This window comes from Canis aureus, chromosome 2 (assembly GCF_053574225.1).
Source record: "Canis aureus isolate CA01 chromosome 2, VMU_Caureus_v.1.0, whole genome shotgun sequence".
NCBI classification, from domain to species: domain Eukaryota; kingdom Metazoa; phylum Chordata; class Mammalia; order Carnivora; family Canidae; genus Canis; species Canis aureus.
This window is the reverse complement of record NC_135612.1, coordinates 34,464,616-34,492,090: the sequence shown is the minus strand read 5'-3', so window position 1 is coordinate 34,492,090 and position 27,475 is coordinate 34,464,616. Positions and strand designations below refer to the sequence as shown.

The following is a 27,475-nucleotide window of genomic DNA, read 5'->3' as shown; positions in this document are numbered from 1 at the left end:
TAATACTTTAAAAGTATCTATTTTAAACTCTAGAACAAGTAGTAAAATCAAAATAAAATAGATATAACTAACAAGCCTAATACACAGAAAAATGAAATCAGAATAAAAAATTGTAAATCTTTTTAAAAACCTCAATTGCTTCAATTTGTCAGGTAATGTAAGTGAGGGGGACAGGCTAAGTGTAAGAAAGAAAAAATAGACTACATTGCTCTAAGGAGCCCATGCCTAATATAAATGGAGTGGGGTATGGTGAGAGGATGGGAATGTATGCCTATTATTGCTAAGTCTGCTTTCAATTTTTTCTCTTTTAAGAAACCTGAAGTATTTACTTACTCACTCTTTTGTTTATTTATTTATTTATGAGAAACCTGGCTTTTAATTGTTGTCTCTAATTTACCTCAAATTTATTTTAAAAATAAATTCATCTTAAAACAGAGCTGGCTAATTAAAACATGGTTATAGTCTATATGTAGCCTTTAGATAATTACTATGAGAATTCTAATTTAAGTCAAGTGACTGCTTGATTCAGCAGCACATATATTAAAATTGGAATGATACAGAGATTTGCATGGCCCCATGCAACCATGACACACAAATTTGTGAAGTGTTCCATATTTAAGAATGAATGAATGAATACATAAAATAAAGTGAAAATAAAAGAAATAAATAATAAATTATAAATATAGAGTGTGTTTTCTCTGAATGGAGCATTTATTGCATAGTGCACCCTGTACCTTCTACACTTGTTCCTATTCTTTCGTTTTTATTTTATTTTATTTTATTTTATTTTATTTTATTTTATTTTATTTTATTTTATTTTATTATTTATTTATTAGAGAGAGAGAGATAGCTAAAGACAGCAGGAGTGGAGGTGGAGAGAAGGAGAAGCAGACTGCCCACTGAGCAGGGATCCCCGAAGGAGCGCTAGATCCCAGGACTCCCGGATCATGACCTGAGCTGAAGGCAGATGCTTAACTGACCTAGTCACCCAGGTGCCCCTCTATTGCTTTTTATGATATTGCCTGCCCAAATACTTTTTCAGAGATCAAATTAATTGTCATATTTCTCTATGAATTTTGTTTCTAGTCAGACTTGACCTTTCTGTTTTCTTAACATTCAAGACTCTTGTTTATGTTTGAGCAAAGCACTTAAAAATCTGCCTTGAATACCTGAGAATCAATCAGTTTATTGTTCATTAATGAAATAACTCAAGCATTTATTAAATTCCCTCCATGGGCTGACACTGTGATGTTATAACCTGCTTTTAGCCTGGATTTGCCTCCTCCCAACACTCTTTCTCTACAGTTGTCAGGGTGAGTCTCTTCTAGAATCATGTCCCTCTCCTGACAAACAGAACTATTCAGTAGCTCCTTCTTGTTTGCAGGAGGAAATTAACTCCTTCTCCACTTTCCTGTCTTCTTGTACCTGGCCCCTGTATATCTGCCCCCATCTTACCTCTTGCTTTCTTTGCCCTAATTCTTCATAAATAAAAAATTACACACAGTCCCACAAAATTACCTTATTCTATACAAGTGGGCTCTTGATTTAGGACATCCTCCACTCAACTTATCAAGCTCTGCTTCCTCATGGTGACACTGGTTTTCATGTTTTAGCCATCTCTACTACACCTACCTGCATAAACAGAGCCTCCATTCTCTGTCTCTGCTTTGGGTGGCATACAGTGGGTGTTATTGGGGGCAAGTGCTCCACCCATTGCCTAGCTTCCCCAAGTTCAGCTATTTTAGACTCTTGCACTGGAAACTAAATTCTTATGGAGACTGGTTAACCCTAAGGTTATATGGAACTGGGGTGCCCTCTACTGCTTTCCAGATCTGTAACTATTTTGCTTTATGTCATTCAATAAAAGGGAAAAATGCTAATGGAACAAATGGGAATTCAGCTGATAGACCATTATTTCTCAGGGAAACATTGAATTCTATATCAAAACAAAAATTACTAAAATGATAAATATTCTTCTAAATATGAGTTTCTATGGAATTTTGTTATGTCATTATTTCACTATCCCCTCAGGTCCATTTGACCTAAACTCTCTTATATGTTCATAAAAATTAAGAAGAGAGACTGGGTTATCATTTTTATCACATGGAGGAGGTAAGTATCTAAGCCACATGCTTCAGTACTATTTTAAAGATTAGATTTTATTTCAGATAATTTCCATACATTCAATATTATGCATTGTAATTAAACTGATAGAAGACTTACCCAAAACATGGATATTTTAAAATTAATTCATCAAAAGAACAGAAATTCACTTACAGTGGATATTTCATTATTTGTCAATGATACTTTGATAAGGTATTATTGAGAAGAATTAATGTCCATAATGTCCATAATTCTCACTAATCCAAAAGTGAGATTAGACTTATCTGCATTTTATTTTATTGCAAATATTTCTGAATGATCTTATTTCATAATATGGAAAACTTTAAATTCACTAGTTATTTGAACTATTTCATTTGCCTTATGTTGTTTAATCCTGAGAGAAAAGCAGCTTCAACTGGTATATCTAAGCCTAGAATTCTAACACCTAAAAGATGAAGATTATATTTAGTTGATTTTGATTGTTTTTAATTTAATGATTTTGACTGTCAGCAGACTTATCTCAGGGACGGGTCTTTTGAAAAATTAGAAAACGATGAAATGTATGTGTTCAAGTTAACCAGTTTAGAATCAGAAAATGAGCATTTAATTTATATTTCATGCAGAACCACTAGAATCAGAATTATTGAATACTGTGGCTAAATGTATATTCAGAGTAACACTTCCTGTATATTTGCAAAATTCATACATTTTTAATGTCCTGTTCAGAAATATATTGACAATCAGTCATTTTTGGAGAACCTCAAATTTTTGAAATGTGCAAAAGTACCAGCAGGTAGCTTGGGTTTGGAATACATGACATGAGTTGAACTGAAGAATAAAGTAACTTCACACCCTGAAAGAGTGTGAGCAGAGTTAGAAATTTGCCTTTTCTCACAATTATCCTGTTGAAAGTGACTATTCACAATGCAGTGTCACAAAAGATGTGGAACAATAGTATAAGTCTCATCATTTTCTGGGTGGTTTAACTTTAAATCTTGAACATTTTCTCCCGGATGTTTTCATAGTCAAGAGGCATCCCACTCCTGAGGAAAGAAGATGCTGCAATCTTCAAATTAAGGAATGTACCTTCTTTTACATCTGTCTTATTTGTGCTGCCTGAAAGGGACCCTATTTTTTTTTTCAGTTGTCATTAGTGCCATCTCTCCGGCTATGTACCACTGAGACAGACATAACCCAGAACCCTAGGACTGAAGCCCATGTGCATGGGTACCAGTGGCAGTGCACGATGTCCTGGTCCCCAGAGCGCCCCAGGGGGGAGCTTCTGCAGCTCCCAGCGCTGTTCCAGGTCTTCAGACCCACTGTCCCATGATCCCTGGTTATTGACACATGGCTTCTTGTCAATAAATAACTTCAGGAAGAAAAAAAAATTATATATATATTATATATATATATTATATATATATATATATTTCGATTAGGTAAGGGTTTAATTCTAATCCCAGTTTTGCTCTGGGATTTGCACCCACCCACCCCCACCCCCCCGTAGCTATGAATTGCAGATAAAAAAAAAAGCCTCATTAGGGAGTTTCTTCCTAAAGAGCACAGGAGATGAGGACACAGAGGTGTGTGTTGAGGGCTGAGGAGGGACAGCAGGCTAGGGAGGCGCTTAGGCTTGGAGCCAAGGAAAAGCCTCGGAGACCCGGCCTCCGGCTGCCGCTGTGCGGGCACCATCGGTCCCCCTCTGCCGTGTGGGAGGGAACCCGCGGTGGTTCCGGGAGGCCCGGAACCTGCTCCCCAAGGCCGTCGGGAAACTTGAGGACCGCCCATCCCACCGCAGGCCGGGCCGCGGGCCGGGAGCCCTGAGCCCGCCCCCTCCGCCGAGCCGGCCCGAGGGCGCATTCGATGAGAGTCTGGCGGCCTCTGCCGGAGCGCCTCTGCAGAGGACAGTCCCTCCAGCCCGGAGACGACATGTGGCGCTCGGGAGAGGTGAGGGCGAGCGCGCTAGAGCCCGGGGCGCGGGTCCGCAGGGGCGGCGCGAGGCCCTGGGGCGCGCGGGGCGTGGGGCGCGGTGGGCCGGGGCGCGCGGGGCGCGCGGGGCGGCTCGGCCGCGGAGAACCGGGCGGTGACGCGCACCGGCCTTGCGCGCCTGCCAGCTGCGCGGGAGCGGGGGCAGGAGGGGAGGAGGAGGCTCCCCGCGACGGCTCGCCGCCCCGGCTGCCGGGTAGGGAGATGCGTGGAAGGCAGAGAAGGAGGGCGGCCTCGGCCCGGCGAGCACCTCCCCTCGGGGCTCGGGAGCGGCGAGCCGCGCGGCCCGGGAGGGGAGGCGGGGAGCCGGCGGGGCTCCGGGGCGGCCGCGAGCGCAAACTTTCCCCGGGGCACGGCCGGCGCCTGCGGGGCACAGCCGGCGCGGGAGGGCAGGGGCGGCCTGGGCGGCACAGCCCCGCGGGCGGGCGGGGACGCGGGGGCTCCCCGGGGGGGCTGCGGGTGCGGGCACCCAGCCGCCGGCCCCGGAGCGGGGGGGGGGGGCGCGAACTCGCCCACCCGCAGGCCCCCCAGCCTGGGGCTCGGAGGCGCTGCGGGCGGGGTGGGCGCGGACCCCGTGGCGGGCTGGCGGGCGGGGGTGCGGGGCGCTCCAGGCCGGTGTCTCCCGGCCGCCGCGGCAGCGCGCTCCCCGCGGAGGAGGCTCGGACCCGGGGCTGGAGCGGGGAACGTGTCTGAGGCCAGAAGCGAGAGGGGAAGGGTCCGCGAGCGGGAGGCGCGGGCACGCGGCTGCGGACCGGGCGGGTGCGGGCGGCGGGCGGGCCAGGCTGCGCCTCCGCAGTGCCGCCCCCGCGCCCACCTGCGCGCGCGAGCCTAGCGGGGCTGGGGGCGGAAGGGGTGGAGCCCCTGGTGGGGCGGTGGGGGTCCCGGCTCGGGGGGTGGGGGGTGGGGGGCGGCGGGCGGCGGCGGCCCCGCCCGGGCTTCCCGCATGCGGCGCTGGGTGCCCGGCGCCCGGAGGGCCCGGGTCAGGCGACCAGCCCCGGGGTGCGAGCAGGCGACCACCGCACGGCACCCTGCCCTTCTTGGCAGGAGGGCTTAGTTCCTGGGGTGGAAGTACCTGTTGTGTGTGCCCAATTCCGGAGTTCGCCTGGGGTCTCCTTGGGAAAATGTACCCGTGAACACGCGGTGGTTCGTCTATCGCGTGCACCTATTTGCGTTATGCGCATATGGAGAAATATGTGCCTTCGCTAGGGTTAGTTGCAGAGCCCAGGGACTGTGCCTGCCTGGACTTCAGATGCGTTAATTAGGTCCCAGCACAGAGCTCAGAGACTTCCCCAAATGCAGTGATTATTAAGTTATTTATTGATGGGGGCAGAATGCTGAGAAAGCGGCAACCTTTTCTTATAAGCAGTTCTTATACTATCGTGATCCTGTAGATTTAATGTTTCTTAAATGTGCCTTTTTTCCCCTCTTTCCACATACTTTCTCTCAGCACCTTGCAGAACAAGGAGTAGCTTGCTGGCTTTGAACCCGTGGCAAATATTTCAGAAAGGTAAAATGATTCCACTTGTGGATTTGACAGATGCAAAATACAGTTAATCGGATAACTTCAAACATTTATTCTAATAAGAAGACCATTGGGTCATTTGATAATATGCTGAAAAGTAAAACCAAGTATTTGAGACGCGGAAAAAAAAAGAATTAGAATGAGTCTGCACTCTGAGTAAAAGTGGAAATTAAGCCCTATTGTAACTCCTTTTCATGCCACAACTTACTGCCCTGTGGACGTAGATAACAACCCAGTGTGGAGCTGTGCTGAGAAGGATGGCCAGATCATTTCTTTGTAAATTGTGTGTGCTTGCAGTATGATTTGATTTCAAGAACTATGACACAAGAACATTTATATTATGTGCTTTCCCTCTTTGTGTACCTTTCAGCTTCAAGATCAAGTTGGAGAAAGGAACAGTTATTCTTACAAATTCATCTGCTTCAGCTATTATTCTCATTGGGAATGGACAATGGAATGTTTTCTAGTTTTATCATGATAAAAAACCTCCTTCTCTTTTGTATTTCCATGAACTTAGCCAGTCACTTTGGGTGAGTTACCATCTATGCTTTTATCTTATAGGTTTGGTGCACAAGTGCCTTTAAGAAACTTTGCTGACTAGTACATCAGCAAACCCTCCCTTGCTGTCTTTGCAGTCCCCTGCCCTTCAATTTGTTAAAAATAAATAGAGTCCTTGCCCTGCCCCATGCTCTTGTTTTGAGCAGGGCTGTCCCACCTATGGGATCTCTCAAGTGAGTCAGAGGAAAGAGGCAGATTATGTTTTCAGAAATGGAAGCAGAGGTGGTTTCAGAATCATTTTTCTCCTACTCAGGTTAAAACAAGATTCCTAAGTTCACATACATCAAGGACACTTACTACTTGTTAGACAAAATAGTGTTCAATGTTTTGGTTGCCCTATGTGGTTCCATTACGCAAAGGAATACCCTTAAAGCTATACCCACACTGCATGGCATTGACAATGGCCTGTAGTGGTCTTGTCCTGAGCCAAAAGCCTTGAACACTGACCACCCGAATGCAGGCACAGATATTAGGAAATACACATGTCTGACGATCTACAAGACACACTGGGGCATCAGGCATTATTGATTCCTTTAAGCTCTTTCATCTTGACCTTTAGGATAAGTGTATTGATTCCAGGTGAATGTTCTTTTAGGGGCTGATGTTCCTCCTCTCCTCCGCCCCAAAATTGTTCTGGTTAATCAAAAGGAGTATAACTTGAAGTCGACGGAGTATAACTATGAAATTAAATTTTATGATAAAAGTTGCCAAGCACTTGTTCTGTAAAAATCAGTTCCAAAAGTTCCATGATGTACTCTGCACTCCTATAAATTATGGAGGGATCTTGAGCACATGGTGGCTGTCTTACCACCCAGAGAGAAACCCCTTCTCTCTGGCCAGTAGGGAGGACCCTCGCAGGTGCATGACATTCTGTCCTGTGGACATTTTCTGCTCTTCTGACCTTTACTGGTCTCTACAGAGGAGAGAGACTGTGACCATCCTCAAGTGCCAAGGCTGGTAAATACTCACACTGGGACTGTAATCGAGGTCAGCCAGGGGCATGCCCATCCCTCTGCATTGTGAGGAGGGCAGCACATGCATGCTGACATGCACCGGACGTGCCTGTGCTACAGCCTTTTCAGCCATAGTATTCCCTTGGCAACAGAGCATTTATCGTTATTCTTGCCTTGCTGCTCATCTTGAGTTGATACCTCCCATATCCTGCCTTCAGTTTCCTTATCTGTTCAATGAAAATTTTTCCTTTCCAAAGTCTCTCATAGCTGTTAAATCCTATAAACAATGATGGTCCTGATGTTCCCCTGACTGGAGACATTGAAGTCATACCCAGTATTCACATTTCCAAGTTAATGCATTAGATAGTTAGTATGTTTACTGACATACTTCATATATTTAGCAATAGTTCAGAGGATTGGAAATATTTTCTTTTTTAGATTTTGGTCATATATATTATCGTGAATTTACATTCCGTAGGCATGAAGTTTCTACAAATTCCCTGGTGGCTGCAAGTCTGAAATACGAAGTAATGTGCATGTGGAGGTTAGCCATTAGGTGCAGCTGTATTTATATCTTATTTAATTTGGTGGCTTTCTGAGGTCAACTTCAAAAAAGATCATTGTTAGTTTCTAGAAGCTACACAGAGCAAGTGGTATAATACCCTTCAAACTCCCTAGAGAATTAGCCATTGGAGAAGTTTTGAATTTTAGATATATGCTCAATAGTCCATCCTAAAACAATGCCTACTAACTTCAAAAAATATGTGAAACACAGAATATCACATAAAAAAAAGGAAATGTCCTTAATTTCACCACACAGAAACCATCGTCTTTTATATTCTGGTGTCTTCTTCCACTTACCTCTATGTATATTTTTATACAGTTGGGATCATATTGCACCTTCAGTTTTGTACTGTGCTTTTTTTCATGCCTTTTTGTTATTACAGGCTCTTTAGAATATATAATTTTAAAATGGATGAATATTATTACAGTGCATGAATGCTTGCTTCATCATCTGCTACCTCTCTAATTTGGGATATTTACATCCTTAGTGATTATGCTGTTATAAATTTTCCTATGTGAACATATTTGGCTTAAAACTGTTTTTAAGTATTTGAGGTCATTTGTATTAGAAGATATTCCTGTAAGTGGAATTTTACATCAGGTTCCAAACCCTGTGTGTCCAGTTGCATTCAGTGAAATAGGGTCTCTAGTGGAAGTGGAAAGGTGGGTTTCAAAAAGCCTGGCCAGCCGCAAAGCCATTTTAACAATGGGGAACACAAGTTTCTATTGATTTTCCTTCTTATACAATGCTCCTCTCACTTGCTTATTACTTGAAACGTACTTAAGAATGACTTCGTTAAATTGCAAAGAAAGTTTCATAACACTCATTTGACTTAAAATCTTGACAAAATAATAACTATCACAATATGGAGCACTCATTGCTATGTTACACCTGTTTTAGGTAAATCCTATGAGGAACCTTGTGAGCTAAGTAAGCATCATTAGCCCAATCTTACAATCACGGAAGGTGAGAGGGAGGGAGAGCTAACCCAGCCAATAACTGCTAGGATTTCTTTCTTTTTTCTTTTTTTAAGATTTTATTTATTTATTCATGAAAGACAGAGAGAGACAGAGACATAGGCAGAGAGAGAAGCAGGCTCCATGCAAGGAGCCCAATGTGGGACCCGATCCCAGACTCCAGGATCATGCCCTGGGCCCGAAGGCAGATGCTCAACCGCTGAGCCATCTAGGCGTCCCACTGCTAGGATTTTTACTTAGCACTCCCCAGTGATTTAGCCCCGGTAGCTTTGGCTATACAGAGCTTGTTGGGCAGGTCTGAGTCAAACCAATCTATGGAGGAAGGGAATATAATTCTGGAAGGCATTCTCTGGGTTGGGGTAGAGCGAGTTTTCTGTTCTGAGAATGGGCTGTGGGGTGGGGGGAAGAGTGATGGTAAGCTCTGTTTTTCCCCCTAAAAAAAAGAGTTTGTGTGATTTTTGTTCCAGAGAAAGATGAAAGGGGAAGCATGCAAGGCCCTAAATTTGAATATTTCAGGATAAGAGAAATACTGACTCCTGCAAATATATAAAAGAAACCAGACAACTGGTAAAGAGGGTAACAGAAGACCAGTCAGGGAGCAAAAGGAAAGAGGCAAATGTGAGCTTTTGTGCATAATACTCAGTCTTTGTGATAAGTGTGTGGTTTTGGCAATCAGAAAATTTATAAATGTGATAAATACGATATGTGTAGTGATTATATACTTAGTGTGAAGTCACTTTGAAAATATATGAGTATTGTTTCTTTAGCTTCTCTCAATTTGATCAGCCACCAGCAACTCATTTTCAATAGTTTTTGTAATTCTTTTATTAGTTTTAAGTTATATAACAGAGCATGAGTCAAACATATAATGGAACAGAGGCCTTATTTGACTGTCAGCCTTATGCTATGTCACATTCATGACGTGGTGTTATTTGAGGCATAATTATTTTAACAATACCAGTAATAAGAAGTACATGGTGTAGAAAAGTTAGTGCAACAGTATTTGAATCAATGTAATGTCAAAATACATAATATTAAATTTAAACTGGAATTAATTTATTGTCATTTGAAAAATCACACTTTATCGGGCTTGATTGACCAATAATAACTTTTAAGGTAAATTTGAGGACTATCAACTTAAGAATAAGATAAAATCCGTTTCCATTCATTTATTAGTGTTAAATATATTTTAGGGGTTTATCTATTGGAAAGAAAAACTGCATTAGAATTTTATTACATGGGAGCTATAATTCAAATATACTTTAGAAAACAATGTTTTATAATTAGCAATTAAAACCAGGTTCTTGTAGAAGTAACTTATGAACAGAGACAGATAAAGAATAACTTTACCTAAGGTTATTCTTTATCTGTCTATATGAGTATGATTAACCTGGACCTTTGGTTTTGTGAAGAGAGCTTTTTCATACACATTCTCAAGGACAGTTCTTTTCTTTGAACTAGAGCAGAAAGTATGTTCTCTCTGAATCATTCAAGTACTCACAATGTCTTTTTAAATGGCAAGTTCTCTCTTGTGAATCCCCAGATGGCAAGTTCTTCCTGCATTATAGCTGCAGCTTCATGAGGCCCAGGACAAATTATATATTTTATTCAAATTTTATAATTGTAACAATTATAAAATTGTGGAGAACATCTAAGTGGAGGCTTCAGGATTGGCCAGAGATCAAATAGGTAATTCTCGCAGATAGCAAAAGTTTTAGGTGGCTAGGACCTTGCTACACAGTAAAGCCCAACCTTTTTTTTAAGGTACCAAAAGAAAATACTTCCATATTATATGCTTTAGAGAGGAAACTTTTAGCATGTTTGTCGTGCCAACAGGCAGTGAGCTAAGCACTGCTTAGAAGGACAGTCGGCCAGTGCTGACCCAGCTCACCTGGTCAGGCGATCAGCTCCAAGATGAGTCAATGACTTGTTTCAAGGGGAGAAGGAGAATGTGGGCTTTTGGATTTTTACAAAAGTACAATTGCATAACATGCATATTTCAATTGGTGTGAAATTTTAGAGGAAAATATTAGAACCGAAAGTAAGAAGAAATCTTATCATAGAACTCTGTTAGTAGTAACAGTAATTATCAGTGTTTATATGGGTATATCTCCTTCATTTCTAGAAGGCAGTTTCAAAACCTGTACTATTTAATTTTCTACTACAAAAGGCTCCTTTTATGGATGCAAAAGGTTCAGGCTGAAGGGCATAGGGAAATGTGTCTAAGTTTCATGGGAAAGTGGCAGAACCAGCATTAGGCCCTGGGCCAGTGCTTTCCATTGTAGGACCTTCTCCAGAATGTCCTGATATGTAAGGTGCAGTCAAAAGGGAAAGAATGGGGGTGGAAAGCTATATGCTGAAAACAAAAGAATGTCCTAATCCAGAACTCAAATAACACCATTCTAAAGATAGTGTGTCTACCACTGCTCGAATAAAATCAAACACAAAATATGTCTTATGAAATAAAATATTATAGAGAAGCAATCATATGAGAAAAAGAAAGATATGCTAGGAAACAGGCTTTAGCAGTTCATTGAAAACTCTATTTTATTTGTATTTGTTTAATAATTCATTTCAAAATCAAAAAAGCAAACCTAACAATAAATTAAATCTAGGATCAGATCATTTTCAATTTTAACAAACAAAAAAATGTGTCCATCACTCTACAATCAAATTGGTTCCTGTGTTAGAACCCCTATCAAATGTATAGGGATAACGATGGGTACCGTTATGATGGAGAGTAGTCAGGCTGCTCTGATCTCTGTTGCTGCACACTTGTGTGACTGCAGAAGAATTTTTAAACCCCCCTACAACTCAGTTTCCTAATCTCAAAGAGGAGTTAATAATGGATCCCATGTTACAGGGCTGATGTGAAGGATACATTGCTGAATGTATGCTAAATGTTGAAACAAGACCAGGTAGGAGAGGGTGCTAAGTGCAGGCTAGCTATCTTTTTGGATAGTTCTGATCAGGAGGCACCCAAGATTTACTAGACCTACAAGGCAAGCATGGTGCTGGGCCCGGGCCAGAGCATGGCAAAATCGATAATGTTAATCATGTCTGTATTGTCTCCCTGGCCATGTAAAGTAGCACATGGACAGTTACAGACTGGGATTAGGGGGTGAGCATCACAAGAGGACATTGCCCTGCTGCTGTATCAGTGTGTATTTCCTATGTGCTGGGTACTGTTCTTCATGCTGAGATCCTGCGGTGGGCAGAGTAGAGCCTGCCTTTAAGGAAGGTGCATTCTCGTGTGCAATGAACAAATACATGTCAGTTGGATCACAATTACTATGAGGAATCCTTCAGAGTAAGAGAAAGTGAATGTGCTGGGGTCAGATGCCTTAGCAAACATCTGAGGGAAGTAAGGACATGAGCATAATGTGTGGAGAAAGTTTAAAGATGAGAGGAGCAGCGAATGCACTGGCATGCTTGGCATGGTAGGGACCACAAGACCAGTGTAAGGAAGGGGAAGATTGGTAGGAGGCATAATCAGAGAGTCAGTGGGGAGGGGAGAGGGGTCAGATCATGAAAGTCCTTGTAGACCATGCTAAATAGTACAGGAAGAACAGTTGGTTATTATTTTGTAGGTCAAAGAGGGTCTTTGACTGGGTTTAAGTAGGAGTGAAGTAGAATCCCTGCCACCAGGTATTTGACCTGAAAACATGATGGGTTCAGTTGCCTATTATTAAGCTGCAGAAGACAGTGGGAGAAAAAGTTTTAGCAAAAATCTTGAGTGCAGTTATGGACCTATTAAGCCTGGTTAGATATCCACGTGTCCAGACAGGCTGTTGGACGTAGAGATCCAGAGGTCAGAAAAAGATGGGGCCTGGAAACATGAATTTCAAGTCTTTCATCTATGGGAGATACTTAAAGCCATTAGATTGGATGAGTCCCATTAGAGATTGAGTGTAAATCAAATAAAGGTCTTCAACTGTGCTCTAAGTTTAGGAAGGCAAGAGGGTGAGGGCAAGCAAGAGGAGGAGGCCAGTGAAGATAGGAAGAACAAAGAGGATAGCATCCTGAGGCCAGGTGGAGGAAGTGTTGTAAGAAGGGAGATGTGGTCAGGTGAAGACTGAGACTCAATCGTTGGACTTGGCAGTAGCCTCCAGAAGTGAGGCTTCATTAGGATGCAGGCAATGAAAACCAGACTGGAGTGGGTCCAAGAGAAGAGAAGAGAGGCAGCTGAGATTTCTAGTGTAGACAACTCTTCAGTAGGTTTTGAGAAAAGTGGCAAAGAATGGAATGATAACTAGAAGGGAAAATAAGGTGAATGAGAAATGTCTTAAAGACCTTATGTTATTGCAGATGTAATTACTGATGGGAATGATTAGGGAGGGAGGGAAAAATGTGTGTGATAAACACCAGGATGTTTTGTGTGCAGCATAGTCACACATATGGGGTATCCAGTGTGGTTGGGGAGAGTCTAGGGAAGTGGGTATTGTTGTTAGTTGAAGGGAGTGTGGCCTGTGAGAAGGGAGGCCTGTGTTTTACCTTGTAGGCTATAGGATTCTGAGCTGGGCTGCAGTGATAGAGACAAGAGTAGAGGCTACATGAAAGATGCACCAGGGGTAGGCTGAGCACTGTGTAGGGAGCTGACAGGCAGGACTGGGCAGTGAGGCCACAGCAGTGGGAGCAAGCTAAGAGTTCTGTCATGCTATTTCATGGCCATGACTTTGTCCACATGAGACACATTTCAAGTCCATGTTTCCCCCATAAAAGGGAAGAACTCTTATTTGGAAACTTGAGATTTTGTCTTTCATTACCTAGCTAGTGTTCACCATGTTTGTACTTTTCTTTTACATAGTTTTTTATTTTTTTTAAGATTTTATTTATATATTCCTGAGAGACACACAAACACAGAGAGAGAGAGAGAGAGAGAGAGAGGCAGAGACACAGGCAGAGGGAGAAGCAGGCTCCATGCAGGGAGCCCAACGCGGGACTCAATCCTGGGACTCCAGGATCAGGCCCTGGGCCAAAGGCAGGCACTAAACCGCTGAGCCACCCAGAGATTCTCCCCCTCTTTTACGTAGTTTTTTAAATGAATAAAGTGGTGTGCAATGGAAATTTCAGGAAACATCACAAAATGGTGCCACCTAGAGATACTTATTTAATGAGCTGAGTGACAAGCAAATAAACTGAAGATCTATTTCTCAGAAGTAATTGAATACTGGGGAAAGAATGCAGAAAGAAATGCAACTTAAGAAGACAGAGCAACTGCCACTTAAAAGCAGTCTAGTTCAGTTCCCAAAGTAAGTTCATTGCCATTATTGATCTCATTTTATGTAAATCAAAAATGGCTGTCAACATAAGCAGAGATAACATCATGAAGAAATGTGTCACTCCCTGCCTTCAGTAGCAACATTTGTGGTACAATACTCAACAGATTTTTCTGAACCCCAGGAATGATGACATAACTGCTGAACTTGTACTCTTTTTTAAATGCCAAAATAAGACGCCATCAAGCATCACCTGGTAAAATGAAGTACCTTTAAAGCTGGAATCTGCAGCATATTGTTATTACTATAATTATCATTGTTAGAAATTATAATACTGATAGATAAATAGATAAAGGTATGTTGGAATAAAATCCTTTACAGTTCCTCAAAAAGAAACTTACTCCGAGATTGAACTAATAACACAACTCCCCTTTCAGAGTAATGCATGGATTCTGCTGCAGGGTTATCTCTGTGTGGTAACTGGTTAATTTGAAGGATGGCTTGGTTGGGATTCCCTATCCTGCCATACTCAGACTCCCTCCTTCATCCCCCCCTTCAAATACCTTGTAGATGGCCCCATCCACCTCCACCTCTATCACCCCTGCCACGGCCTGAGTAACTGGCCTCTAGCCTTGCTCCTGCCAAGCCCATCATCCACAAAATGCCCAAAGGCCCTAAGGAAAGAAAGTGCCCTCTATTTAAATCCTTTGAAGCTCCCACTACCTTCAGCATGGACCCTAGGAGTGCAGCATGGCATGTGAAGTCCTTTATGGTTTGATGTGTGCTATTTCTCACTGACATACATTACTTTACTTTCTTACTCTCTGCAAACATCACTGTTTCCTTTCCTGAGGCCACTGATCACAACCCCTTCATCATCCCTTTCTTTGGCTTGAGACTGGATCCCCATGCTTGAAAGCTCAGGTCAATTCTTTTCCATTAGCCCTGGACAGAGCTCCATATCTTTCCTTTGGTTTCTTAGAATGTCTTGTGTATCACATAGATACATTTACCATAGTCTATTGAAATACTCTGTGATTATGACTGATTCTTTTAGGACACAGCTGTGTCCTACAGGTTAGGGATACTATCTTTGTTCTCTTCACATACTCAGTACTCACCAAAATACCAGATATATAAGGGGTTCATATCCAAAATGCATTTGTTGAACCGAGCTGTTGGAATATGCACTGAGCCCAAACATATACCCTCTTGAAGACAGTGGAGGAGAGACGCTCCCTGGGGTCATTTAGAGTCACTCTGGCAGTTGGCTCACAGAGCAGCCTTTCCATTTCCAATCTAGATAGGCCTCGAGCCACCATGGCTGCACATGAGGATCACTGGGGATCTTAAAATAATACTGGTGCCTTTTTCTCCTGGATCAATTAAAGTTAAATCTCTAGGGCCTAGAAATCAGAAAGAAGTTAATGCAGGAGTCCAGAATCAAATGCCTTGAAGAAGCCAGATGTAAGACAACAGGAAAGGGTGGGAAATTTACATAATTGCAAGAGTTTCCTGTTTCCAAAGATTCTCATATTTATTTTTCTTAAACACTTCATTAAATCCATTAGTGGACCAAATTTCTTGAGCTTCTCATTCCCCCACTCCACCTCATCAGAAGTCCCTGAATGGCCCAGAACTTCAAATCTGATGAAGTAACATTGCATAGCTTTTTGAGAAGCCCTTCCATACCTCTCCATGTCCATCCATGTCCCTGCCCATTGCACAACAATTTTCAGGTTAGAATATAGGGCTCAGTGGCCTAATTTCCTTAGTTTTCAAGCTTAAAAAATCATTGTAAGAATTTAAGTTTAGTTATCAAGTCCTTGTGTCTTTTGTATGGACCGACATTTGAGCAAGGAAATCTAAGGATGTTTTAATATGGATGGTCGGTTCTACATTTCCCTTATGATTCCCTTTCTGGAACATCAGTAATGTGGCAATGTTGGAACTATTTGCATGGACAAAATGTAATGGTTCATATTTTAAGAGAACCAAGTTAATTAATCCTAATGCTGAAGGGTCAGCCACCAAATTTTTCAAGTGTTTCTGATATGTCCAAGACTGTTGTAATAATGGGGAACTGGCCCCAGCTCAAAAAATCCACTCCCCCAGAGAGCTGAGCCTTTAGTTTATCCTTGAAGCAATTGTGTACTCACAGTTGACCTAAGGATCAGCAGAGCTTCTTGGTTATAGTCAATACAGTTAAGAAAAACTGAATTGGAATGCTGGCAAGCTCGAGCTTGCCTTCTGAACCTAAATGGAATGAGTCTTCAAAGAGATGAGGGCATCTTCTATTTCCACCTGGAGGCCTCATAGATATAACTGCATTATTGCTCACTGATGGCATAGCCTAGAGTTTTTGTATTGTTTTGTTTTTCGAGTAGTTTCAACTAACCAAAGTGGAACAAAACAAGCTAAAGTTACTCTGTACCTTAGAAACAGTCCTTAAAGATTATGCACCTTGAGAGAGGCACAAGTAAGTTTGCCAAACATCTGTGAGATTCTCCTGTGTGCAGGCATATCACATGCATTCTGTGAGAAGGGAAGGGCCTTCCTATTCATGGCTTTGGAAATGTTGCTTTTCATAAACATGCTGCAAACCATTTTTTTGGCCCCAGAAGGCCTCCCAGTTGTTCCTGAGAGGAAACTGCAACTCCTGCCCTGACAAGCATTTTCAGAGATTCTTTTTTTTTTTTTTCAAATTTTTATTTATTCATGATAGTCACAGAGAGAGAGAGAGGCAGAGACATAGGCAGAGGGAGAAGCAGGCTCCATGCAGGAAGCCCGATGTGGGATTCGATCCCGGGTCTCCAGGATTGCGCTTCGGGCCAAAGGCAGGCGCTAAACCGCTGCGCCACCCAGGGATCCCCCAGAGATTCTTTTAGAATTTATTTCCTTACCTCCTAGGTCCTAACTTCAGTAAATACAGAGAAGTCACAGCAAATCTCCAGCCATGACCTCTATTGTGAATAAGCCCACAAATAACTATAAGACGCACTTATGGCAGAACAGGACAGATACTGAAATTCCTCCAAAGAAAGTGAAATGATGTGTGAAGGGGTATAAATATATCCCCTCCCTTTAAAAAAAAATTTGGTCAATAAATAGACGGTGAGATTTGGAATTCTTTAGCATTGCATCCTATTGCATTGCTATCGGCAATTATTTTGATTTTGTGAAATAGGATTCAGAGCCAGATAGGATGGCATTTGTTTAAACTGTGGTGAAGTAGAGCACCAGAGGGCCAAGGGAAGCAGTGGTCATGAAGATGACCCCAACAAGTACACAGTGTCTGGAACATCTTGAGAGGTCAGTTATGTAGTCAAGGTTTGTCTTCCAACAGCCAAGCCTGTTTGGATCAAATGTAATTTAAGAACGTTTTATAACAGATAATAAATAGCTTAGGAAAATATACTTGAAACATTGGTATGTTTTTGCCTTTTATTTTTTTCTTATTCATAGTGATACTATTTTTTAATTAAACATTTTCGAAATAGTATAATGTATTGATATGATACATTTATATATTGCAATATGATTACCCCTGTAGTCTTAGCTAACACCTCCATCATGTCATTTGTGGAGACAACATTTTTTGTGGTGACATTTAAGAGTTGAATTTTTGGGCAGCCCAGGTGGCTCAGCAGTTTAATGCCTGCCTTCAGCCCAGGGCATTTTCCTGGAGACCCAGGATCGAGTCCCATGTCAGGCTCCCTGCATGGAGCCTGCTGTTCTCTCTGCCTGCTTCTCCCTCTGCCTGCGTCTCTGCCTCTCTCTCTCTCTCTGTGTGTGTCTCTCATGAATAAATAAATAAAATCTTAAAAAAAAGGCTTGAATTTTTAGCAATTTTGAAATTTTTAATACAGTACTATTGACTATAATCTCTATACTGCACATTAGATCTCCAGAACTTATTCATCTTCTAGTTGCAAGTTTGTACCCTTCAAAGAACATCCCCAGAATTCCCATCCCTAGCTGCTGATAACTGCCATTCTACTCTGTTTCTGGAAGTTTGTCTTTTTAGACTATACAAGAAAGTGATACGCTTTTTCTACTAGGGTACATGCTCTCCCCTCTATTCTAAGTCAAACAGCCAGCAAAGACCCCTACCCCCCAACTGGGCATAGCCTAGAATTGAAAAACCAAAGCTACTGATAAGGTTATGAACACCATAAGCAGTCGACAGTGAGGCCCGACTAAGTTTGAGCAGTTTACTCCACTGGGCAAGTAGAAAATGTCACAGTTTCTTTTTCTCATAAACCCAGAGGACAGCATAAAGTCTTTTGTCCTGGTATTAGGTCTGTGAGGCTGAGTACTTCATCATTCTAAAGTGTGAAACTTCAGTGGATGTCAGAAAAAAGGGAATTTAATATTTTTAAACACTAAGTCAAGGAATAAAAAAGTGTCTGTGGGCTGCATACAAACAGGACTCTTTAGCTCGTTAGAGTTTCAGCTACATGCTTAATGATGATGTGAGAATTAGATCAAAAGAACTTTGTACTCTCATTCAAAAGGAAATAGCTTTAGAGCAGTAAAGAATTGATCTGTTTAGATGCGATCAATACAAATGGCCGAGTTTCAGGAAGTAGGTGGGGCAGGCATACATCGGTTCTGCCCTCAGCATCCAACTGCTGATGGTAGGTCTCACTCTCATTTCAGACAATTTATGGAAAAGAAATTGCCATAAGTAGAGCTGGGGCACCGTAGCAGGCACTTCAGGGAAGTTCCAGGGATCTCCTCTTCTTCTCCCAAGTGCCGAGGGCGCTAACTTCACAGCCAGATTGCAGCTGCATAAATTCTACTTGAAGCAGAGCCATATGTGTTGGTCAAGTTCTTGGTAATTCCAAACATCTTGCTTTTTGCAACATTTGAAAGCAGCCGTAGAAACCTGTGGTGGGCTCCATGTTCTTCAGGTGTATTACCATCCCCTAGACTTAAGACTTTCTTTCCCTCCCGAATAACTTCCTCAGTTTGTCCACATATGCTCAGGGCAGTTTCTCATTTCCATCTGCTCCAGGTCATCTACATAAACTTTTGGTGCTTGGATCTCTGCACTGAATTAGACAGACCAGGACTGTTCTTGGTTTATCTTTGAAGGTTTAGCTTGCTCTTCTTGGGGCTTTACTATGAGTCTGCTATGCTGGGTCATTCAGAATACTCTGCTTCCTGAGTACCTGATCTGAGGTGATACTGAGTAAACCCTAATCAGTGTTTTCAGACTGATCTTTATAATTCATGATGGCCTCTGGGTCATGTGCTTTGGCTGGAGCTGAATGTACCAGCAATAAGCAGTGCTGATGAGTATGGAAGCCCAAAGACATTTCACAAACTTGATTGTTTCTATCACTGTATGCTCTAATTCTGGCATACTGATCACAGCACAAATACTCCCAATTAGGGCTGCACTGAAATTGAAAGATACTTTTCAAATTATCTTTCAAAATGCATAGTTTTTGAACATCCTCCCCAGACCCCACTGCTCACTGCAGGTGATTCATTAACAATATGAAGACTTGGGCTTCCTGTGTTTAAACAAAACTTCTGAAATGCCCTAAGAGTGGATTGGGCTCTGCTAGTCTATGTGTGATGGCTAATGTTTTAAAAAATGGCTATAATCTTAATATAAACTGCTCCTCAGAATCAGGGAAGGATGGAATTTAAGCCTGAAATTAGGTTGATTGATGACCAGCCCAGAGCCAGCACAATCTCTGGAAATTCAAGAATTAGGGCTTATCTATGAAAAACAATAGCCTAGCTTAGTAGCAGAGATTGTTTTCAGGTGTTCTCCCTCCAAGACAAGTCATTATTTCTGGTTTCTATATTTTGAGAAGAATTTATAAAAAATACTTAATGAAAATTTGAATTCTTGTTTCTCTGTTAAAAAGCTTTGCACAAATGCCAACCAGTTCAGTAAAAGATGAGACCAATGACAACATCACAATATTTACCAGGATCTTGGATGGGCTTTTGGATGGCTATGACAACAGACTGCGGCCTGGCCTTGGAGGTGAGTAGGTTCTCCTCGGCTGCAGCCCACTAGGTCTATGCTTAAACTCAGTCTCAAGCTCACATCTGCTGTGATTCGGACAAGTCAGTAAAAAAGCTTCCTTGCCAGGAGTTTGAACTGATGGTTGTTGCAAAGTCTTGTGCATCTGTTATTGTCATTTCCCAGGTACAAGAAGCTGGGGGGTGTGGTCTCTCTGCAAACTCCCTTTTCCTCAGATGATCCATCCATTCTGCTTAGGGAAGAACCAGTTCTTAGGTATTACTAAAGCCAAGTTTACTTTATGCTAAAAAATAATGTATAATCAACTTCCTGCTCTATTTCTCAAGATTTTATTTATTTATTTATTAGAGAGAGAGAGAGAGAGAGAGATCATGAACGGGGGAGAAGGGTAAGGGGAGAAGCAGACATTGGGCTGAACAGGGAGCCCGATGCAGGATTCAGTCCCGGGACTGTGGGATCATGACCTGAGCTGATGGCAGATGCTTCACCCACTGAGCCACCCAGGCACCAAATTCCTACTCTTACATTGGTGCAAATTCTTTCCACAATTCATGCAATTGTTCTTTATATTTTTGTATGTTTAATTTTTTTCACTGGGACCATAATTAATTGTATTTACCTTAACCCCATGGAAATTGATAAAAAAAAAAAAAAAAAGAAGTGGATAGCAAAATGTGCTTTCGGGGCACAATTAGAACAGCTTAATATTGTGGTGAGACTCCTGTGCTGTTTCCAGGCATGTACCGTGTTCTTAGCCAGCCAGGTGCCCCTATGTTGTGCATTTGTTAAGTTAGAAATGTGGCCATATATACAAAGTACATTTTTAAAGAATGAATCTGTTGTCTCCTGCATAATTCAATTTCAAAAAATCCCCTACAGCCAATTAGCTTGGAAACCTTACATTCAGACCTCTGAATATTGCTGTGATTATAACAAGGTAAGCAGCACATGCAGGCATTTACTGTACCAGAAACTTGGCACAGGCAGCAACTTGTATCCCCGGGCAAGTGAGATGCTAATTCTTTCCCCTCCTCCCTGCCCCTCACTGCACCCCAATTTAGATGTGGTGCATTTGAACTTGCTCCATTAGGTAAGTTAGAGACACTCTAGCCAGCTACATTCTTAGAGGAAAAAGCAGTTCTTTTCCATTATTGCATTTTTAACGTTTTTCCATTATTGCACTTAAAGCATGAATTGACATTCTCTACCTTTTTAGCAAGACAAGTCCAAAAAGCCTCCTTGACATTGTCTTACTCCACCCTCTGAATTATGCTCCTGGGCCTCCTATATCCAGCAGCCCCTGTCCCTCTGAATACATATACGAGGATCAAAGCATGTAGAGACCAGTGAGTGGTTGCTATATGGTACTCTCTCATTCACCCAGCATGTGGTACACTCCTGTGGGGCAGGATCCTGAGACCACCACAGAGAGTCAGAGGGGCTGCCTACTGGGGCTGGCATCTCAGTGGGACACAGTTACTGAAAGCACCCAGCATCATCCTAACACCTGCACTCACATAAATACACATGGTGCACATATATGATTACCACACAATGAGATGTCCAGAGAAAAAAACGTCCCCATCTCCCCCTACCCCAGCTGTGATTCATTCTATCAGTGGTGTGGTGTTATTTATAGTGAACTATAGTATACTCTGAGTGTGGCCCCCATTCATGACCACAGGAGGTCCCAGGGCCTGGATGATGCCCAGGAAACACATACTGTCCCCCAATATTATTAGCTACTTTTTAGTGCTTTATAGAGTTCAATAATTGTAATTCATATAATAATAATCTGTCATGATGGAAATTTCTAACAATTTAAAAATGCAACATGAGGTGAGACACAACTTTTTTTTTTTTTAAGATTTTATTTATTTACTCATGACAGACACAGAGAGACGCAGAGACACAGACAGAGGGAGAAGCAGGCTCCATGCAGGGAGCCTGATGTGGGACTCCATCCTGGGTCTCCGGTATCACACCCTGGGCTGAAGGCCGCGCTAAACTGCTGGGCCACCTGGGCTACCCAGGAGGCAACTTTTTAAGCGGTCCTGTCCCAAACTACACAGTGGACACTTTTTCATATCCTTTCCCCAGAGACCACGCAGTTTGATTAGACCTTCCTTCAGATCTTATCCCCTCATCAAAAGTGCCTGCCCCTTTTAAAAGCTGCTGATTATGGGAGAGCGGATTACACATTGTGAGGTTGGGAGTATTGTTCCAGGCTTAGGGAGGAGGAAACTAAAGTCCACCTGAGGTCTCAAGCCAGACCCCCTCTGTTCATGACTGATCCTCATAGGGCAAGAAATACAGTGAGAGCCAACATCCTTTCCTTGCACGGTGGGCATTTTATTTCCTGCTCTAGTTTGGAGCAGCTTGGTTTCATTTGGTGTCTGTCAATAAACACATTATTAAATCCCTGTGATTGCCAAGAGTGAAACTGGTTACTAGACTAAGGACATGAGTACGCTGTGATGGGTGGTTCCCTGTGAGCTCCGTGCCCGGTGCCCAGGCAGGAACCTGTGTCTTTGTTTCAGAGCGAATCACTCAGGTGCGGACGGACATCTACGTCACCAGCTTTGGCCCAGTATCCGACACCGAGATGGTAGGTCTCAAGGCAGGCACGCCACCGCCCCCCCATTGCTCTCAGTGGTCTCTGAACCAACTCCCCAAGGGCCTTCTCCACTGACTTATCACTTGGTTGCCTTCCTTTGCATCAGGAATATACCATAGATGTGTTTTTCCGACAAAGCTGGAAAGATGAAAGGCTTCGGTTTAAAGGGCCCATGCAGCGCCTCCCTCTCAACAATCTTCTTGCCAGCAAAATCTGGACCCCAGACACATTCTTCCACAACGGGAAGAAGTCCATTGCCCACAACATGACCACGCCCAACAAGCTGCTGAGGCTGGAGGACGACGGCACGCTGCTCTACACCATGCGGTGAGCAGCACCTGTGCGACAACAGGGCACAGCGCGCGTGGGGTGGGGTGGGGCCCCCCTGGGCAGACAGGGTGCGCGCTGGAGGTGGGGCTGGGGGGGCGGGCAGAGCCCCGGGGGTGGGAATCCCCCTGCACAGACGGGGTGCGCGCTGGAGGCGGGGCTGCTGGCAGGGGGTGCATCTGTTCTGCTCTGGAGCACAGCGCAGGGCGCCCAACGCCTCCTTCCTGCCCGGGGGCCCTACAGCCTCGTGGGTTCACACCTTGCTCCGTGTGTGCGAGCACGTGTTTAGGGTAGTTTTTACCTTCTGGCCCTGACCATTCTGATGTCCATGTAGATTATTTACCCGAGCTCTGTAGGTACTTGTGTTTGCTATCTATACCAACCAAATAAAGATGACTATATATCTTTTTTTGGTTCAACATAGCATCTTTGGAATAGTGACCCAGATAATGTAAGTTAGGGACATTTTATCTTATAAAAAATTTTATTTAAAAAGCCCAAAGGAGTATCCTTTTTTTATTGCAGTTCTGTCCCCTTTTAAATTTTAAAAGCCCATTTCTCATATGCTTTGACAACATTTCAATGCTGAGGTTAAATTTTAGTATTTCTAAATTAAAATTATCCGTAGTTATTTTTTAAAATTCTGAATTATTCATTGGAATTAAGTAAATCAATACATTGGTGACAAAGACTCCTTTATAGCTTTTCAGTTTCCATGGTGGGCCTAAGTATTTTTGGAAAAAAATTTTTTTTCGTTCAGGAAAAAAAAAAAGCCATAAAGCTAAGTTAATTTTTTTTAAATGACATGTATTTGTACAGTCATTATTGGGATTTCTCTCTGCACCTTACTTAAAATTCTTCGCAATAAACTTTATATTTGAAAGAAGTAATCATAGTGGAAATAACATTGATGCTGTCATCTTCTGAGGCTGCATGCGCTAACATAAGTTCTAAGGAATGTTTTGACACATTGTATCCCAAACCTGTTTGACAATAGATCTCCATTTTTCTTACAATAGCCTAGTAAGGATTCTGATAAAAGAGCCTCTATCTTAGCATTTTGATAAATGAGCCCACACACCTTAGCTTTTTACCATGTCTCACTCTTTCCTTTTCCCTATGTTGATCTTGAACATATTTTACCCATGGATGGAAACATGAGTTGTGAACATCAGTGCCCTGGGACAGCACCTTCTCCATGCAGAGAAGTATACTGAAAGGCTACAAAATATTTCAAGTGTTGAAAATTCGTCCTTGGTCATCATTCTTGTAAAAGGGAATCTGTGCAGTGAATCCAAAGGTACTTTGTTCAGCCTTGGAAACAGAGAGCAGGCATGGAAAGTTCCAGGTCTTGGAAGGTGCTGTTTGGCATGAATGATTGGATGCCATTAATGTGGGGGCACCATGTGAGCTTGCTGTGTGCCTTCTTTCTATTCATAAAATAAAAGTATCCCTAGTCCCCACAGACTATTGACCTTGATTCACACCTGATTTCTATCACTGAAAGAGTGTATTTAGGCCTAAGACAGTGGGATGCTTTAATCTTGGTGCATGATTGCTTGAACAGCATTAGGTAGGCCCCTTGTTTAGAAGGGGAAGGGGTGGCAGAGGGGCCTCTTACTGAGTGTCTATGTACCTGGCAACTTCACAAACAGAGGATTCTTGCGTTTTCAGACAGCCTGGCCACTATGTGATTTCATTTTCATTAACCAACAAAAATAATGAGGCTCAGAGAGGTTTGGTAATCAACCCAGTGTCATACAGGTAGTGAGAAAGGCAGCAGAAATTTGAATTCAGCTCTAAGCAATTTCCTTGTTTAATCCATCACACTAGAAAATTGGAGGATGCAGCATTACTAGACATATATTAGTTTTTTTCTTATTCTTGTCATACAAATGTCATGCCCAGAAGGAAGATGGTGAGAACCAGAGTAACTTGTTGGCAGTTATTTTTTCCTTGTTTATGCAGAGGAAGTCTGCTAATGATTTGCAAAGTTGATAATGAGTTTTCTCTTTTGGTCATACACATTTGGAAAGTGCACATACTTCCACTTGAAAGTGTTAAGAGTTTCAATGTGGTAGAACTATAGCTATAATTTGATAGCATTTTACCTGTTGATTTAGCAAAGACGGAGTGATAGGACTAATTGGACAGCCATTGATGTCTCAGCACCAGCACCCTGTCATTGTTAAACAGTTAAACAGTCTTTCTGTTTAGCACTTCTGTCCAGCCTTGCAAAAGCAATGATATACTTAGATCTGGTAATTCCCATGTAATGTCCTTAAGGAAATAATTAGGAATATAGACTAAGCTTTATGCACAGAGATTTCTATTATGCTACTTATAATACCAAACATTGGAAGAAATCTAAAAAATTCACATTTTCCAACAAAAACTGTATTTTTACTTTTTTTTTTTTTTTTGAGAGAGTGCTTATGTGGGAGCAAGGCGGGGCAGAGGGAGAGGGAGAGTGAATCTTAAATAGGCTCCATGCCCAGCACAGAGCCTGATCTCACCACCCTGAGGTCGTGACCTGAGCTGAAACCAAGAGTTGAACTCTTAACTGACAGAGCCAGCCAGGAGCCCCTATTTTTACTTTTTATTCAGACTTTGGAGGTAATGAAAAAGATGAAATATGAAAGTGTAGAAGAGCATTCATGTGATGCACTGAGACAAATGTCTACTAAAGTGCCGTTACCAAGTTCTAAAAAGTAACTCCATAAAGATTATGGTACATAGATGGGGTTTATTTATGTAAAAATCCCACCATGCTCCAGAGATCATTTAAAGTAGCATTCAAAGATACACACAGTTCTTAAGATGGAATTCTTTAAATAGGTGATTTTAAAGACACCAAGGGAAAATAAGCTATTGTTATCATTTGCTCTCAAAATGTCTGCCAAAAATGTTTAGGTGTTTGTCTGGAAGCCATTGCCAATTTTTGTTCTGAAGAACTTTCTACCACCAATGGGTCATCTGCTTATATGATGTAAAGATAAAAATCATCAGCTACTCAGGATAATTCCATAGAGAACAACACACATTTCTGCTTGGACCCTCAAGGAGAGAACACTTCTAGACTACCGAACAATTTGTTGAGGACAATCTTTCAACAAACAGAGTGATACATTTTACAGATTGTCCCTAGGTTGTGCTTTGGAGATTAGACAGGCGGCCAGGAAACGTCAAAGGGAACCTCAACACAGCCATCTCCCGGGCCTTCCCTTGCAGGGCCGGAGAGAGGAGATGCAGAGCCCAGAGCTTCACATCTGTCCATCTAGGGACCAAAGGACTCATCCTTCTCACCAGCCTTGCTAATTGTTTTTTCCCCTGGGTAGAACTTGTGGTTGTCATCATGTAGCAGTGGGTCCCAATTCCACACCGGGACAAGCCCATGCAGTATTGAATGAGCACATCTCTCAGGAAGCATGTCAAATCTGATGATCCATTTTCCTTTATGAACATGTGAGCTGGGAGACAATGTCCTCCTCTCATCTCTCTGTTCCCCACATATTTTAATAGTGCAAACTCTTGTAAGACACACAGTGAGGACCACTTTAGGGCATATTCCCCTGGTCTTTGGGCCTCTAGCAGAAGAGCAAGTCTCTTTTAGTTTCTTGTGTAGAAAACCACGATAGGCAAGAAAGAGCTTACTAGAAGGCAGACTGTACTAGTACCACACAGTTCTACCTATATCAGAAAACCTGGCTGCCATTCTATCCAAGACCATCTTGGAAAAGGCCTGTAATAGAGACATCCAGGCAAATATTTTACAGTGCAGACTGTTGGGCCATTGAGGGTCATAGGATGCACTGCATGTAGTGAAAGCACTGGACAGAGTCATTCACTGAATACCACTTCACATTCTCACTTTTACACAAAATGTATTTGCATTGCTATTTTTATTTGAGAAAGACATATTTTTGTATAACTTTTATAAACAATTTTATTATATGTGTCTTTTTTTGGCTTCGTCTTTTTAAATTTTTATTATTATTATTTTTTTTACATATTTGTTAATTGGAGTTCAATTTGCCAACATATAGCATAACACCCAGTGCTCATCCCATCAAGTGCCTCCCTCAGTGCCTGTCACCCAGTCACCCCCACCCCCCGCCCACCTCCCATTCCACCACCCCTTGTTCATTTCCTTGTTCATTTCATTTCTCACTTCATGAGAGTTAGGAGTCTCTCATGTTGTCTCCCTCTCTGATATTTCCCACTCATTTTTTCTCCTTTCCCCTTTATTCCTTTTCCCTATTTTTTATATTCCCCAAATGAATGAGACCATATAATGTTTGTCCTTCTCCGATTGACTTATTTCACTCAGCATAATACCCTCCAGTTCCATCCATGTCAAAGCAAATGGTGGGTATTTGTCGTTTTATATGTGTCTTTAAACACTACTCTAAATGCATTTTAAAATGGCAAACACATCTCTTCACTTAAAAAGAAAAAAAACACTGTTTGGGGATCCTTGGGTGCCTCAGTGGTTTGGCACCTGCCTTTGGCCCAGGCCGTGATCCTGGAGTCCCGGGATCTAGTCCCACATCATGCTCCCAGCATGGAGCTTGCTTCTCCCTCTGCCTGTGTCTCTGCCTCTCTTTCTCTCTCTCTGATATACATAAATAAAATCTT

General features: G+C 42.4%; 1 protein-coding gene and 1 non-coding gene across 5 annotated transcripts in view; both read left to right on the top strand.

Moving 5' to 3' along the window:
• Nucleotides 1-516: 516 nt before the first annotated feature.
• Nucleotides 517-619, top strand: LOC144303816 (U6 spliceosomal RNA). The gene has a single exon (XR_013370787.1). It is a non-coding gene; the product is annotated as a U6 spliceosomal RNA (small nuclear RNA).
• Nucleotides 620-3,700: 3,081 nt separating this feature from the next.
• GABRA5 (gamma-aminobutyric acid type A receptor subunit alpha5) overlaps nt 3,701-27,475 on the top strand; it is an 82,581-nt gene continuing 58,806 nt past the window's right edge. Inside the window, exons 1-7 of one of the 4 annotated variants that reach the window (XM_077868394.1) lie at nt 3,701-4,050; nt 5,537-5,596; nt 5,982-6,141; nt 18,546-18,723; nt 19,772-19,893; nt 22,434-22,501; nt 22,617-22,837. In XM_077868394.1, the coding sequence (XP_077724520.1) occupies nt 18,704-18,723; nt 19,772-19,893; nt 22,434-22,501; nt 22,617-22,837 (431 nt within the window). In that variant the 5' untranslated portion in view covers nt 3,701-4,050; nt 5,537-5,596; nt 5,982-6,141; nt 18,546-18,703. Of the gene's footprint in view, nt 4,051-4,159; nt 4,286-5,536; nt 5,597-5,981; nt 6,142-18,545; nt 18,724-19,771; nt 19,894-22,433; nt 22,502-22,616; nt 22,838-27,475 lie in introns of those variants that run through there. The other 3 variants (XM_077868372.1, XM_077868379.1, XM_077868385.1) reach the window with 3 other exon arrangements.